This window comes from Grus americana, chromosome 15 (genome assembly GCF_028858705.1).
Source record: "Grus americana isolate bGruAme1 chromosome 15, bGruAme1.mat, whole genome shotgun sequence".
Taxonomy (NCBI): Eukaryota; Metazoa; Chordata; class Aves; order Gruiformes; family Gruidae; genus Grus; species Grus americana.
In genome coordinates, this window is record NC_072866.1 from 3,107,537 (window position 1) to 3,119,139 (window position 11,603).

At 45.8% G+C, this 11,603-nt stretch overlaps 1 protein-coding gene across 19 annotated transcripts in view; it reads left to right on the forward strand.

Moving 5' to 3' along the window:
* NPRL3 (NPR3 like, GATOR1 complex subunit) overlaps positions 1 to 11,352 on the forward strand; it is a 44,568-nt gene extending 33,216 nt beyond the window's left edge. For 16 of the 19 annotated variants that reach the window (XM_054843385.1, XM_054843393.1, XM_054843396.1 and 13 more), the window contains 3 exons: positions 4,516 to 4,705; positions 5,851 to 6,043; positions 10,680 to 11,352. In XM_054843385.1, coding sequence (XP_054699360.1) covers positions 4,516 to 4,705; positions 5,851 to 6,043; positions 10,680 to 10,845 — 549 coding nt within the window. In that variant the 3' untranslated portion in view covers positions 10,846 to 11,352. Of the gene's footprint in view, positions 1 to 4,515; positions 5,419 to 5,850; positions 6,044 to 6,194; positions 6,835 to 10,679 lie in introns of those variants that run through there. The other 3 variants (XM_054843390.1, XM_054843391.1, XR_008579435.1) reach the window with 3 other exon arrangements.
* The last annotated feature ends 251 nt before the right edge of the window (positions 11,353 to 11,603 follow it).

Genomic DNA, 11,603 nt, shown 5'->3' on the forward strand with positions numbered 1-11,603 from the left:
CAGGGGGGATCTTTCCACCTGTAAGGTAGGAGTGTACCTAGGTGAATTAGACATCCCATGTCCTTCCTGCATCCCCTTCGCTACAATACAGCTCTTTATCATAATGCACATTGTTATTATTATTGTAGTTATCTAATTCTCCCTTGATGGGGCCAGGATAACGGTGGAAAAAACTGGATGGGAAAGTATGACAACTGCCGCTGAACAAAATACGTTTCGTTTTTCACTTTTGTTTTATTAAGTCTGGCCATCCTGTTGGGAGTAAGGCACCGGTAGACGAGGCCTCTGCCTTATGCATCCGGAAAACGTGCCGTGCTTTGTGTAACAGCGAGGTGGAAAATGAGCGAGGATGTCAGGGGATGGGAGTGGGAGGAGAACTGCATGCAAATACTGAATAGGCAGTTGTGTCTTCTGAGAGACATGCTGCAAATGGGACTGTTCTGCTGGGCATCTGGAAGGCATTAAGAGTCACAGGAGCTTTTGCTGGCAGAGGTATGGAAGCAGTATTAAGGTGCATTTGTATTTGATTGGACTAAGTATAAAATCGGGGGTTTTCAATGTGGCAACTTAAAAAAAAAACATGGCTTTCTAGGCCTAAATGGAGGGAATGGTTAAACACTCTGAGCAAAGTGAGAATTCAGAGCTCTTACATAATGATTAAAATGGCAATATGAGCCAATAAACGTTTTGTCGTATAATAACAGGGGTCTTCAGAGCCTGTTTGCTGTAAAATAGGGAGTTTTCATAGCTGATCTGTTTTTCATAAAACAGTGTGGTTTGAACGATAAAGAAAGGTAATATGTTTCAGCAAACATCCATTTTGATGGTGCTGTCCTACTGAGCCAAGGCAGCGCTTAGTTCTCAAGTCAGTCCTTGAAGAGTGCGTGTGTCAAATAACTAGATAATCCAGACTGGAGAAAGGGGGTTCGTGTACTTCGGTAGGTAAAACAAGCTGTGTTTTAACTGAGAGCATATCCTCATGTCGTGAGAAACAAGTGAGGATTGAGTGCTTCTGGGTTGCTGTTTTCCCCTCCCTTTCCTGAACCTGTTGCTAGTCCCCAGTTACCTTGGCATATTCCTCGGCTTTTTAGGCCTGGGAAAGAAAGAGCTTTAAGGAATCCTTGCAGGAAATGTGTTTTATTTAACGTGTTACTTGGGAGAGAGAAGAGAATGATGAATGCTGGATCTTGTCCCTCCAAGACTTGGGCCTGAGCTTTCCTCTGACTGTCCCAAACTGCCCAGATGGGCTGACGTATAATGCCCGTGTTTTCAGAAGCTAATACATCTTCTCTGCTTTTGTCACAAGCACAAAGCAATGTATTGTTACCAACGCCTTCATGCCGCCTTGCATGACAGCGCGCTCTAACTTCGCCCAGGGCCTGCTGCGCTGCGAGATGGGGAGAAAAAGGGGATGGCCATGGGCTGATCTGTGCCAGCGGGAGCAGTGCTGATGCTGCGGCAGACAGGACCCCCTCAGAGCAGACTGGAAAAAAGGCAGCATGGGGAGATGGGAATGATGAAAGGAATATGGATGAAATTTAGAGTTGATTGTTAGTTAAATTAAGTAATGAAAAATGTTTCCTTTTATATTTCCATCACGCTCCTGGTGTTTCAGCCAAAAAAGGCTGGCTATGGCTTCCTACAGTGCCAGATGCCGACTGAGCGAGTGAAGGCAGTCCTGGGACTGCAGCATACCCTTGCCTGGGAAGGTTCTCTCAGCCCTTTTTGGCTTCAGCAAGGAGCCCAGCTAATCAAGTAGACTGAGACCAAGCACCAAGATAAGCCTGTATCTGTGAGGCTGGGAGAGCATTTCCAACAGCCTGAGCAGCACAGATGGTGCAGGGAAGCCCTCTCCCCTGCAGACCTGTCTGTAAGCTCCATCAAGAGGAGCAGATGGAGAGTGGATGTAAATTCAGTGTTCGTGTCAGAGACAAGCAGCAGAACACATTAGCAAAGCTTCTGCTAGACCTTATCTGTGAAAACACTTGCTGCTTTTGGTAAGAAATAGGTTTAAACCTGGAAAAGGTATTTATGTGTGGGCAGGACAAACTGGAAATGGTGGTGTAAGGCATGTTTGCAGTGACGGCACAAAGCGCACCACTTCGGGCATGGTGCAGGACACTGCATCGCTTGGGCTTTTCTCTATGACTAGATTTTAAGAGGTACCGAATTCCCACTGAAGTCTGGCTTATTATTAGATAACTGTCAATGATCATCGTTCTCTTATCTAGGGATGATTATTCAGGCTCACTTTGATAGGGAAGAACAGTTTTCTCTAGTTTTAAAGTTAGTTACAGCCCGTCTCCAGCTCTCCCACTTACGGCACAAAGGCATTTGGCAGTCATATGACATCACACTTGTAAAGCTGTAACACCACTTTTCACCTGGGGGCTTGTTCCATTCTGTCATAGCCGCTGGCTCAGGGGTAGCTTTCTAGATATTTACATGAGAGCGTAGAGGTGAAGGTGCATATGCAGAATTAGAGAGTGTTGGATGAGACTTTCCACGCATGTGGAGCTGTAACGAAATAGTAACTGGCTATTTCTGTAATTCATGAAACCACCAAAGTGGAGGCTGGTCTAGGTCAGATCCTACGCAGCAGATTCTGCAGGGCTGGCAGAGCCTGTCTTACTGTCTCCTTGAATTGCCTTGGATTTTTCCAGGGTTATTTTGTGCTGTGAAATGTGCAGACCTCTTTCATTTGACATGCAACTAGCTAATCGGACACGGCTGCGTGCCAGCAGGTTGGAATTTTAAGTAAAATATATGAGACATCTTTCCATCCAGGCCTGCATCTGGAAGGAGGGTTTTTTAGCAGTGTAATCAGTGGAGTAAGCCTCCTCGCTCTTCCAGGCTGATTTCAGATGTTAGCAAAACATTGTGCATTTGGTATCTTTTGCCAGCCTTCCTCTTCTGTAGATTTTCTATTAAACATGTAAAATGAATTATGGCTTTTCCGAAAAAGATACGTTTGAAGGCAATCCCAGATAATATGTTTTAAGATTAAAATCCATTCAGACCCTAAAAGTGGTAATTCCTGAAAAGACAGGGTGTGGGTCTGACTGCAAACAGAAGATGTTTCTTTTGTGATTTGATAGCAGAGGAGGAACTGAGAATTATGATTTATGGAAAAAGGAAAAATTATGTGGGCTGATGAATTTCGGTTTGGGGCTTTTGTTGAGATTTGGCCCGTTATCCTGATGATTAATACAGCAGAGCTAGCTTCCCTCTCAGAGTCTGAGCTCATTCTGCATGTGTTTCTCTCACCAAAACAGTGTTGGTTGCTATGAAATTCCCAAACAGCTTTTCTCAGTGAATCGGTGTTTTCAGAGCTGTTAGCTATGGGAAGGGTTGCCCGCAGTGATATGAAAAGGCTTTTTGTGTGGAAATTCAGGCACGATGATGCATTTTGAACACTCCTCTAAAGCAGGTCGTGCCAAGAACCTACAAATGCTTGTCCCTCGCTCTGTCCCCTGCTTTCGGCATTGCTCTGAGGATATTCTGCAGGTCTTCAGCTGCTGTAACACAAAGGTGTTTTGCCTGTTTAATACGAGCGTTGCCTCTCTGTGCTTTTGAAACTCTTGCCTGTCTGCACCCTAAAAACCAAGGTGCCTTTATAAGCTTGGCCTGCCCTATTATTGCAAGTGGGGGATATTAACCCTTTGCACATCCTTGGCAGCTGGAGGCTGCTGTCTCTTGCCAAGGTTTCTGCTGCTGTTGGTGCTATTTCTGCATCGCTGTGTCCTGGCAGGGCTCTGATCTCTGGAGTCTCTCCCATGGCTTTGCAGCAGTTTCCCATCTGACGGCAAACAGCTCCTATGTCTTGGTTGCTTCAGCTCTGCCCTATCACCCTGCCATCTCCCTGGCTTTCTAGGGGAACCTGAACTTTAATCTGACTACTCTGGGATTAACCCTTTCGTGAGAAGTGATTTTAGTGGGTCTCATTTAGAAACCAGCATACTGATCTCAGGACTCACACTGTTGGGCTGTGGGCACCAGCGCCTGCATCTGGTTGACTCATTTTCCATGTCTGGTCTCTCAGAAGGAAAGCTATCCCCCTTTTTTTTTTTTTTTTTTTTTTAGCACCTACTAAACTTATTTTGTTAAGAGAGGCCGGAACAGCTCCAGGTGGGGATGTGCAGGTACATTTGTATGGCTAAAGCGTTACGTGGTGAAGGCATTCAGCTGCTCTGCTGGAACACAGCAGGTGCTGGGCTATGGCGAGGGGGCAGGGATGGTTCGTTTGAGGACACTGGTTGTGCTGGTCAGTGTTGCATAAAGACATGTTGATCGTTACAGGCTCGATTACAGCCTAAGCATCCACAAAGGCTTTGGGTGTGATGAACATGTGTGCCCAGTCACCTTTTTTATGATGGGAAAAGAGATAAAACTGTTGTGTGGGGTGGGAAGCATTTCTCCTTGTGACTCCTTAGTCACAAAGCCTAACCTTTGCGCATTGTTTTCCTCCTGTATTTTCTTTCACAGGTGTTTAATACCTCATTTCTCACTCTGCAGACTCAGCTCATCCAAATGGTGATATGGATGCTCCAACACCGGCTTCTTATTCAGCTTCACACTTACGTCTGTCTGATGGTGCCACCAAATGAGGAGGATTTCCGAGCCCAAGATGAAGACATGCCCTTCACTGCCAGAGTCGGAGGCCGAAGTTTAAGCACCCCCAATGCTCTCAGCTTTGGTTCTCCAAGTATGAGCACACTTTTCTCTGCTGTTCGGACTCCAGCCCGTTTCTAGAGCCTCCCTTAGTGATGCCGAGGGTAATCAGTCAGGCACTGGTAACAAGACAACTCATCTTTGCTGGAGTGCTTGCTAATTAGGTCCAGCCCTTAAATTTAGAGCTGGGCATTGGTGAAAGTCTTAAGGGCTATTAGACCTTAAATTACTGTTTTTAAAAACAAGTAGTACTTTGTAATTTGCCAAGTTTTCATTTAGTCATTTTTATCAGAGGTACTTCTGTTTTTTCAAAATAACTTTGTACTTCCTTGCCGTACTCAAGAGTAACCGCTATGTTCCTCTGGCTGCACCGCTGTTACTACCTGAACTTTGGTTTTCAGGAGAGGAAGAAAACTGTGAGACTTTGTTTCAAGCAACATTGGTTTCTCTGGGCTGTAGAGCCACCTAAGGAGATGTGGAGCAAGCTGTCATTCTCACAAATGGTTGATTTCTGTTTATGTCTCCTGATTTCCTTAATCTGCTCAGTGCCATTCTTCAGGGTGATTCCAGGAAAGCATTTTTTCAAGAGTATAAATCAGATGCAACAATGCTGAAATCCCCAACTTTCCTGCCTGTGCTGTTACGAGCAGCATTCTCAGAATGCCACTGAGGCTGGATATCGGGAGAGATTCTCTGTACAACTTTCAGCTTTACAGAAGTCATGAATTAGGGCAGAAATCTTGGAACGTGAGTCAGATAAGTCTGCGATCTGCTTATTCTGGCTCGCTCACAAGAGGATATTGCTTCTTGGCCTTTCTTTCTGCTTGCTCCCACCTTCTGTGCTGTTAGGCTTTTCATGTTACCACTTCATGGTATTCCAGCAGAGCTGGCTGGGAATTTTCTTTTCAGATGGTTTTTATGGACTGTTTATGGTCTCCAGAAGTACAATTTTCCACATAAATTGATGACTTTGTTGAAATGTTTGACTTTCCCATTGAGAAAATCGCTGTGTTGTCATATGACTAATTGCAGATACACGTAGCATTTCGAGAGCCACTTTCCTCTACAAATCTGAAGGGATGATTTGGAAAGTCTACATATAAACAGCCTGAATTGATAATCTTTGCATTGTTATGCCAAGGAATATAAAAATTCTGTGTGTCTCTCTTCCCCTGATAGCTAGCAGTGATGACATGACTCTGACAAGCCCTAGCATGGATAATTCCAGTGCCGAGTTGATACCTGGTGGGGACTCACCCCTAAATAAAAGGATGACAGAGAATCTCCTAGCAAGCTTGTTGGAACATGAGCGGGAAGCTATCCTTAATGTCCCTGCTGCCCAAAATCCAGAAGATCTTCGCATGTTTGCAAGGTAGGAAATGGGGAGTGCAGATGTAATCTTTTTTTTCTTTTCCTTGCTGTTTTATTGAAGGATTGGTGTGGACTCAGCAAATCCTGGGATTTTGGAGGGTAAATTAATTTGGGTTTGTTCCCCTTATACCTATTTCATCTGCACACATCAGTTTTTGACAGAAACTAATATATGTGTCACAAGAACAGCTGTTGACCTGGATGTGTGAAGGAGCATCAGGGTGTATGGTTGGACAACGGGGACTTCACTGTTTGCCTGCCACTTTTCCTGCATCCGCACATGGTAGACGTAAAACTGCACTGCCTGAAAAAAGACCTTCTAAGCATGCAAAGCAAAGACCCAGTCATGCTGATGCTGTCATTTTGTGTCCATTGATATTTCTGAGCCAGCTAGCCTTTATTTTAAGGTTTGTAAACTCCATGCAAATACGAGACAGAGAAAAAGAGCATCAGACACAAAGCCAGCCTGAATACTTTTACAGACCAGCCTAGAAAGGTTTCAAGGTCTGTTTTGCAGAGATGAGCTGCTCATTTGGGTAGGTTAGTTAGGCTAAAGTCATTAGGAGGTGCGATTAGTAGCACCCAGTTTTGTTTTTACAAATTTCAACGCAACAAAAATACGCAACGTGCGGTTCTGCACATGGTACAAAGCAGAACGACTTCCTGACCAGCCATCCGGGAAAAAGGTGTGGGGGAAAATACTTTTTCTTCTGAAGCATTTCAAAACACAGTGGCATCACTGGAATGCAACTTTCACTGGGTTTCATACTTCTGGAGCAGAAAACCACCTGAGGCAAGTATTGCAGCTTTTCCTGTATGCTTCCCAGATGCTGTTGGTAGTCCCCTGAAAACTTCATTCTTGCCCTGGGATGGATATAGTCAAGTTTGAGAACTTTGAAATGTTTTTTCCTTATTACTAGATAAGTTGTTATAGAACCAGTGAGAAAAGAAAGTGAAAACAAAATCACAATCGGTGGTATCTTAAGACAGAATTTGTGGGGGACGCTTCGGACCAGTTTAGTGGCAGTGCAGATTCTTGGTTATCCTGGGGAGTGGAAAGGATTTCATGATTGCTCCCCTAGCACTTCCCTCATCTGGGTAAAACAGCCATTTGAAAGCTCTGGAATTGCAGATGCAAAAAAATTACTTTGATGTCTTCATCACATCAGCTGCCGTAACCAGGCAGCTGTCTAAACAATGTTTATTTTGCAGTTTGTCCGTGCACCAGGTTCTTTTGCAGATCCCCGGGATGGCTTTGCTAAGTCTGAACTTCCAGTCTACTGTAGATTGACCTAACAACTGCATAGCTTACTCTTAAGTCAACACTGAGCAGGAGAGAAGACAGGATAAACAAATGGGTCCTGTGGGTCAGACGCTGGAGTGTACAAACAGAAATGTTTATGCAAGACGCTCTTGGTTACTGGTTGCTTTATGAGACACCATAACTTGGAGGTTGTGGGTGTATTTTCTCTCTTTTTGTGCCGTAAACCATCAGAGATGAGTGTCTGGGTAAACCTATTGCTCTTAATGAAAGTATAAACAATTGTGGAGAAGCCTCTGCAGTGAAGGAGTTGATCTCCCTCATTACCCCAATACAGGTTACTGTGTCAGCTCTTCTTTTTGCTTCATTTTGAGGAATAGCAGCCTAACGAGGCTGTGCTAAGGCAAACAGCTCTGCTGTATCAGCTGCCTGATACCAACTCCTGCTATAAATGCATGGTTAGTGCACTAAATATACTGCAACTGCCCTTCCAAGCGTAGTTGTGTGTGCACACAAAGGGATGGGCTATTTTCATCACAGCAATAAAGTTCAGCCCAATACGTTTTCTTGTGTGTATGCCTCTGAACGCCTGTTATTCATTAAACAGATGGCAGAAAGAGCTTGTGCCTGCCCATTGCTATGCACAGCTGGTATTTGCAAGGCAGAAACCTGAAGAGGAAATAAGGAATACTGAAGCTTGGCCCAGCGTTAGCTGCATTAACCCTCATAACATTAAATGGGAGTTGAAATCCAAGTTCTTTCCTGAGGTGCTGCTGGAGGAGGGATGGCATGTCCTTCCAGGACTGAACTTAGGGAGGAGATAAGTTCTTTCTGAGCGAGATCTTCAGTAATGTACACAAAGCGTTCTTCACTGCACATTAAGCAGAGCTTTTAAAGACAGTTTGAGGCTTCCCTGATGGCTTCTCTCCCAAGGCATGGGTCTGGAGTCACTTTCAGGATTTTTTTCTTGCTCTTAGATGGGGAGATGGAGGTCCTTTACTCCACTGAGGCATGCTCATTGCTGGCACTAAGCTGTGGAAGGGATATCTCCTTGGCCAGAAATAAGCTAATTTTATTTGACTGACTAGTCTGAGATTTTATTTTTTTGTGTTAGTGTTTAAGAACCCTACACTGCTGTTAGAGGGGCAGCTCTTACACCTTGAAGAGGGGGAGAATAGTGATGAGCAACAGAAAGCAATAGTCTTCCTCTAGAAGTGCATGTCTCTCAACAGATGTACTTGTGCAGCTTCAGACGGACCCAAATGCAGTGTTACTGCCCCAGGAAGTGAACTTACATCCCGTTTGGGTCCTATAAATGTTCACCGCTCAAAAAGGCGAAGGTAGTACCCGTCTTCACTGGAGCTGTGAGCCCCAGGTTACAGCTTTGGAGGTTCTATTTGGGGCTTTGGGAAAACTTCTTCCCCAGGAGAGTGGTGCAGCCCAGGACAGATTACCCAGGCATGGGTGGGGGGATCTCCATCCTTGGAGGGGTTCAGAGCTTGGCTAGAAAAAGCTATAGTGTTGGCAGCATTCCTGCTGGAGCAGGATGCTGGACAGGACTTTGGAGGTGTCTTCCAGCCGGCATTTTTGTGATATGCTTTAACATCCTCTCTAGCTTTTATTGGAGTGGAAAGTATTTCATCTTGACCGGTTACAAAGCCAGACTCTTTTTGAATATAGGATGGATTTATTTATTGGAAAACTCCTGCTTAGTCTGTGTTGCTGTTCAAGGCTAGGTCGTAATCATAGCACAGAAGACAGCAGTGCCAGGAGATGAGAGCATGGGCAATCACAGTGAGCAGCTTTACAGAAGGGAGGGAATATGTAGCTTTTAAAATCTTCTTCAAAATAATTTTTTCAACAGTAATACAAGTTACAAAATACAAAAATTACTGTTAATACCTAAGGCAAGGGTCTGGCTTTGACACATATACACATAAACCCACCCTGTCCCTGCTAATGGCAGCTTCTCACTGACTGCTTGCCATGGGCCCAAGGAAGGAAGCCAATTAGCCTGATTTAAATACCCAGTGGGAGACACTGCAAAAGGCAAATGCACAGCCCAGCTAGCAGAAAGGTAACCAGGACGGGAGCTTTTGCATCTGCTGTTTGTACTGCAGGTACAGCAACGCAGCAGTTAGTTAGTTAGTTATATTCTACTTAATGGTGCCAACTTGAGAGCTGACGATGAACATCAAAGGAAAAGGGAGTTCGCAGAGTGTTGGGGACTGCGGCTCTGAGCTCACATACAGCTGTTTGGGGAACGCAAGGAGGGACATGGCAAGTTGAAGAGCAGGGGAACACAAATGGCAGCGCACTGGAGGTAAAAACCTATGCTGCACAGCATAGAGGGAGGGCGTGTTGCACAGTGACTCCTTTCCAGTTGCCCACTAAGGGCAGTGGGTGACAGGAGCGCCTAGCCCGAGCAGCAGCAGCCAGCCAGCCAGGCAAACGTCAGTCCTTCAGGGAAGGTGCATGAGGCCCCATCCTGCTGTCATGTGAAAACAGGCAGGAATGCTCTAAGGGGCATTTGGTATCTTTGGAGGGCTGTTCCTGGACCAGGACTGTATGGATGAATTGGAAAACAGATCTTGTCATCTCCACTCATTTTTACTGTCAGATGGCATATTCCTAAACTGCAGATGGATATGGAAACATAAGCAAAAGCTGCTGAAGCAGCGTGTGATGTGTAACGCATGCAGACACACATCTGTCTGTGATTCTGGTATATGTGTTTGGGCCTTGATGGGTAGGAGTATGTAAGTGACACGTGCAGTCTGGTTCCTGTGTTTGGGAGGTGGTTAAGACAATTAAGAGATGGAGCAGCAAACTCTAGGTTTGTCTGGAGGGCTGGCTTGGTGTTACAGCTCTGAAGGTTCTCGTGGGAGTAGGTCTGGGGCTGCTGTGAGGGAAAACAACGCTCTTAATTCTAGAAGCAAGTGTCGGTACCCAGGCCTGTCATGCAGAGTTGTGATGAAAGGCAGCGTAGACCCAGTTAAGAGAGGGCAGAAGTAAGTGTGTCACATCCTGACGTCTCAAGGCTTGTTGTCACTTGTGGTTCCTGGCTTTCTGGAGTTACAACTATGTTGAAAATGGACAATCTCAGGAAACGCCCTAGGCTGGGAAACCTTCTGATACAAGGAGGACCTTGTAACCCTGAGCCAGGGGAGTTCCCTGCCTTTCCAGGGGAATTCTGTGCTAGGCGTGCCTAAAGTAAGGACCAATTTAATTCACTTTTCATGTAAATGAGGGGACAACCCAAACACCTCCTGATTTGCGTCCCATGGGAGAGGAAACCTCAAGGGTGGCAGTATTGGTTCTTCCTGCGTGCACTTGCTTTTGGCCCACATGCCTCCCTTGCTCTTCTTCCCTGCAGGCTGCTACACTATTTCCGAGGCCGACACCATTTGGAGGAGATCATGTACAACGAGAACATGCGTCGCTCCCAGCTGCTGATGCTGTTTGACAAATTCCGCAGTGTGCTGGTGGTGACCAGCCATGAGGACCCTGTGATTTCAGTTTTTCAGTCCCTCTTAAAATGACTCTACTGGCAAAGGAAGGGAAAGTGCCAAGTCCAAGAGGTGAATTCAATTCCTTCTTGCCAGCTGATGTACAGCAGGTTCTCTCCGTCCGTGCCTTGATGTCCTGTCTGCTCCCTGTGGTGACAGCCGAGGCCAGTCTGTGCCAGGGCTCTGGGGCCTGCTGCGGGACGGTGCGCTTACTCAGCTTGGATTCCTGCTGAATTCCCTGAGCCCGCTCCCTCCACAGGGCCATGAAGACTTCTGCTGTTGCACTGCTGACAGTACTTCACCTCTGAGTGGATGCTGGTGGATCAGGATGGCTTTCTCTGCTCTCCATCACCATGACTGCTAGGTCATTCAGCTGCAAGCACCATTTATGAGCAAGGGCAGGGTGGCATTGGCCTGGCTTTTAGGGAGATGTCCCTGGGTGCTGAGGAACTCTGTCTGATCTTTGTTACCTCACAGCAGTGAGGACATAGGTAGGAAGGCAAAGTACCACAAGTAAATAGTTTCTGGAATGAGAATGACTCACTGTGTTACAGCTTGTCATTTCCTCTCCCCAGTATCCTTATCACTGAGTATTTATCAGAGCTATCACCAAGCAGTCTCTGTGTTTGTGGGTTTTCAGCATTTCCAGTTTTTGACTGGGGTGGGAGCAGGGCTTGGTGGTTGAGCAGGACTGACATTGGCTGCCCAAACTGCAAGTGCATGGACACAGTAGTTCCCCAGCGGCTGGTGCTAAGGGCACTCAGATGTGTCCCCAGGGCTTGTTTTGTTCC